This window comes from Frankliniella occidentalis, unplaced genomic scaffold, assembly GCF_000697945.3.
Source record: "Frankliniella occidentalis isolate FOCC.00 unplaced genomic scaffold, Focc_3.1 Scaffold45, whole genome shotgun sequence".
Classification (NCBI taxonomy): Eukaryota; Metazoa; Arthropoda; class Insecta; order Thysanoptera; family Thripidae; genus Frankliniella; species Frankliniella occidentalis.
Window position 1 is genome coordinate 1,458,574 of NW_026267175.1, and position 4,261 is coordinate 1,462,834.

The following is a 4,261-nucleotide window of genomic DNA, read 5'->3' on the forward strand; positions in this document are numbered from 1 at the left end:
TGTATGTAGAAGGATCACGGTGGTGCTTGCAGAGACACTGACAATGGTTCCATGTTTTACTACTTTAAATTTCACTACGTGACATACCAATGATTTCGTGATGTATTCTGTGGTATACTTCGCGATTATATCCCTCTGGGTAGTGTGTCAAGTGCAAGGTTAGTTGAAAAATGCGCAAACTGATGCCTGATGATGATTTGTTGTCGTTGCTGTTCTAACCTATTTGTACATACGCATCGTTGCCCTGTTTGTATACATAATGTTATTCTTAAAGTTAAAAAAAATAACACGTGTTTACTTTTTTCCCTGTCCATTATTAAAAGAGGAAATGTGTTCTGCTGAAAGTTGTGGATACGATAATACAATTAGGGGTGCCTCTTAACCTCTATCAGATCTATGTTTACCACTTCATTATTCCTTGTAACAACTAATATAACAATTATTTCTTTAGTAATTACGTTTGCTACTTCTTATATCCGAAGTGCCTTTAACAATTTACCCATTGCACGCACTACAGCTGTTACAGAAGCTGATTGTCCCTGTAATTTCATATTTTTTTTTTTGTTTGGTGTTTCAGGATTTAGCCTTAGCTTGGAGCATGATGCTGGAGGACCTATGCTTGACACTGAGAATGCTGCTCGAATTTCTACTGTTGAAGATGACAAGGCTCAGTCTTTTCATCCTGCAGCAGCTGGTTTTGGATTCTTACAAGAAGGGAAGTCTGCCAGTCGGAACTGGGATGGTGACCAGGACCAAGATGATGATGATGAAGATGAACATACTGTTTTAGTCAAAAAGCAGGACCTGGGCTACGAAGTGCCTAAAGGAAAGTTTGTAGGTGCTCTACCAGAAAAGTCTGTTATTCCAGATACTAAGCAGAAAATGAAAGGGAAGTATACCTGTTTATCCTGTGAGGGTGAAGCCCCTGACTGCAAGCCTCGTTCTCCATGTGTAGGTGCTCTCCAGGTAAGTTTGAATTATAATTTGAGGACTTTTATTTTTTTGCAGAACTTAAGAAAATTTTATTCAAATTTATTTGATTCTAGTGTTATAAGTCACGCGTTCGATCCAAGGATGGAAAAGAGACCATTACCCGAGACTGTTTAACAACCAGTGACCATATACCACTCACTTGCTATACTCCTTCTCACCCGGGACAGTTTTCTGTCCAATGTTGCACCGGTAACAACTGTAATGATGGTTCATTCCCTGAACTGGGTCCCATACGAACTCTTGGTGTGTTAAATTTTATAAATTTGTAATATGTATATCTATCTATCTAGGTTGTATGTTCATTTTTAGGGAGAGTTTGAAACTAATTTTCTGTATAGGTGAAGAAGAATCCAGTGGCGATTGGAAGCTCATTTTTGCAATTTTGGGACCTGTAATGGTCCTGCTCCTCCCTGCTGGTGTCCTGGTTGTTGTATACTTCAAACACAAGCATCGTAAACGCAAGCAGGAAGCCGCTCGAACCATTACTGACCCTGATACATATTATGCTTCCGATGATCTTCTCCGTGCTACAGCTGCTGGTGATTCGACTTTAAGGGTATGCTACTTAGTTGTAGTTAATTTTAGTTTTATGAATTCCTTCTACACAGTTAAGTTAACAATAATCTACTTTCGCACCATTTTAGGAATATTTGGAACACTCTCTAACATCTGGCTCAGGGTCAGGTTTACCTCTTCTAATTCAGCGGACATTAGCTAAGCAAATATCGCTGGCTGAATGCATTGGCAAGGGCCGGTATGGTGAAGTATGGCAAGGATACTGGCATGGCGAAAGGGTTGCTGTGAAAATATTTTTCTCCCGTGATGAAGCTTCTTGGAGCAGAGAGACTCAAATTTACAGGTGACACATTTTTCTTTAATTTACAGCTTCAATTTTTTTATTTGTGCAGTTTTTAATCTCTAATTTCTTTTTCTATCCAGCACTGTCTTGATACGGCATGAGAGTATTTTGGGCTACATTGGATCTGATATGACATCACGCAACTCATGCACTCAGCTATGGCTTGTGACCCACTATCATCAGCTAGGATCTCTTTACGACCATCTGAATCGTGTAACTCTAAACCACCACCAAATGATGAAGATTTGTCTTTCTGCCATTAATGGACTTGTCCATTTGCACACAGAAATATTTGGAACTCAGGTATAAAACGTGAAGTGTGTTCCCCTTTTCTCTTTGTGTCTTCTAAATGATGAAATTGAGCCCTCATTTAATTTTTTTCCCTCAAGGGTAAACCTGCTATTGCTCACCGAGACATAAAAAGCAAAAACATCTTGGTAAAAGATAATGGATGTTGTGTCATAGCAGATTTTGGCTTGGCTGTTACTCATGTCCAATCTACAGGAGAATTAGATGTTGCTCCGAACCCACGAGTTGGAACCAAACGTTATATGGCACCAGAAATTCTGGATGAAACGTATGTACAATATTCACAGCATTCTAAATTTGCCAACAGAATAGTATAGTTCATTCGCTAAATGTAGACACACCGGCACGCAAAGGAAATCGAAACAATCGCTGGCCCTTCTCTGTCGCCCTCATAAACGGCCTGGTTACGCTCATTACGAGGGTCGATCCCTCGGCCTAGAGTTGACGAAGACACCCGCGCCTGCTTCACCCGCCTCCGCTCTCCGTATGAAAAGATGTTGGCAGGTCTAGCTATGGGTCGGGTGGGGGCCAGGGACCGGGCCCCACGCATCGTAATGACGCTTGCAATGGGGCCTCGGGTTTAGAGGGATGCCGACGTGTCTACATTTAGCGAGTGGAACTATATCAAACTATGTGGTCCTTAAATACATTGCTCTCTTCTTTGCGTTTTCCAGGATAAATATGGATTGCTTTGAAGCTTTTCAAAGAGCAGACATTTATGCTTTTGGTTTGGTGCTGTGGGAAGTTTGCCGAAGGACAATGTCATATGGGATTGCAGAAGACTACCTACCTCCATTTGGTGGATTGGTGCCTTCTGATCCTAGTTTTGAGGATATGAAGAAAGTGGTATGTTCAGATGGCCAGCGTCCCACTATTCCTAATCGATGGTTATGTGATGAGGTAAGCTTCCATTCTACCATTGTATTCTACTTTAAAAGAAAATTACTTGTCTCTATCATAGTGTTCCTTGCTTTGCAGACTCTCACTGGCATGGCCAAACTGATGAAAGAGTGCTGGCACCATAAGTCACATGTTCGCCTGTCATCATTAAGAGTTAAAAAGACGCTAGCAAAGCTTGCACAGTCTGATTACCAGATTCATTTGGATGTTGAGTAGCTGATATTCACACCTAATATTTGTGACTAAAGCTATAAAGCTATTGCACTGCCAGTATATTAATTATCACCCCCAAATGTGGAGGTGTACGGAAATAGCCTGTGATACTGTCATTTATAAAAGTGGAGGTATCACATGTTGAGTTTATTCACCAAGGACCCAGTACACTGAGTGGTGATGACGTACAATGTCAGTGAATTTTAAACTTTTCTTACAATGACAAAGACAAATGTTATATCTTGGATGTTTGATGAACTAATAGTGATAATTAGTCTTAGTGAGTGTAAAGGTATTGTAAATATGTGTACATTTAGTAATCCGAATTTTCAATGAATTCTTTAACTTGGCTCTTGTCTCTTTTTTTTCTTTCTTTTTTTTAAATTAATTTCTTTCTGTCCACTGCTTTATACATAGCTCCTTCATACCATACCATGCCTCAATCAAATTGATTTCTGCTTCCTGTTTTATCTATCTATCTCTTGGAAGATAAATTTGATACCTTGTATTCGTGTTCTGGTGACTGCTTGCAAAAATGACTTGAATATGCAGAGGGAATTACTAAGACAAGAGTCTTTTTCTCTGCCTATTGTCTGAGGATAGAATCACTTTTGGGCCATTGTGTAACACTTTTATCTTTTCTCGTATGGTACTTTCCTTAGTGAGCTTTGAATGTAATGTACTTGTGCTGAAATTTTAATAGGGCATATAAAGTAATGCTGTATTATTAAATATTATTAAATCAATGAATGAAATGTAGTTGTTCTAAGCTGTGCTAAAATGGGTAGCACAAATGAGGCTCAAATCATGTAGCTGTGTTAAAAGACTGTTGTGAGCATTGTCTGCTCATTTTAAGATGTTAACTAATTTTATTTATCTTGAACATCTGCAGTTTTAGTCAATTTTATTCAGTATATGAGTAGTTGGTCTGAACAGACGCTCCTGGTAAGCAAGTCTTGTAATGTCTTCAGCATGATTTGTGTGTTT

General features: G+C 39.3%; 1 protein-coding gene and 1 long non-coding RNA gene across 2 annotated transcripts; one reads left to right on the forward strand and one right to left on the reverse strand.

Moving 5' to 3' along the window:
* The first annotated feature begins 6 nt into the window (after nucleotides 1-6).
* LOC113208235 (activin receptor type-1) lies at nucleotides 7-3,712 on the forward strand. The gene is made up of 9 exons (XM_052267017.1): nucleotides 7-158; nucleotides 578-966; nucleotides 1,047-1,236; nucleotides 1,332-1,549; nucleotides 1,638-1,852; nucleotides 1,933-2,155; nucleotides 2,242-2,429; nucleotides 2,836-3,061; nucleotides 3,140-3,712. The coding sequence occupies exons 1-9, from the start codon at nucleotides 101-103 to the stop codon at nucleotides 3,275-3,277; spliced, it is 1,845 nt and encodes a 614-aa protein (XP_052122977.1). The 5' UTR covers nucleotides 7-100; the 3' UTR covers nucleotides 3,278-3,712.
* Nucleotides 3,619-4,008, reverse strand: LOC127749316 (uncharacterized). Its single transcript, XR_008011076.1, has 2 exons — nucleotides 3,843-4,008; nucleotides 3,619-3,755 (listed from the first exon to the last, which is right to left on the reverse strand). It is a non-coding gene; the product is annotated as an uncharacterized LOC127749316 (long non-coding RNA).
* Between the last annotated feature and the right edge of the window lie 253 nt (nucleotides 4,009-4,261).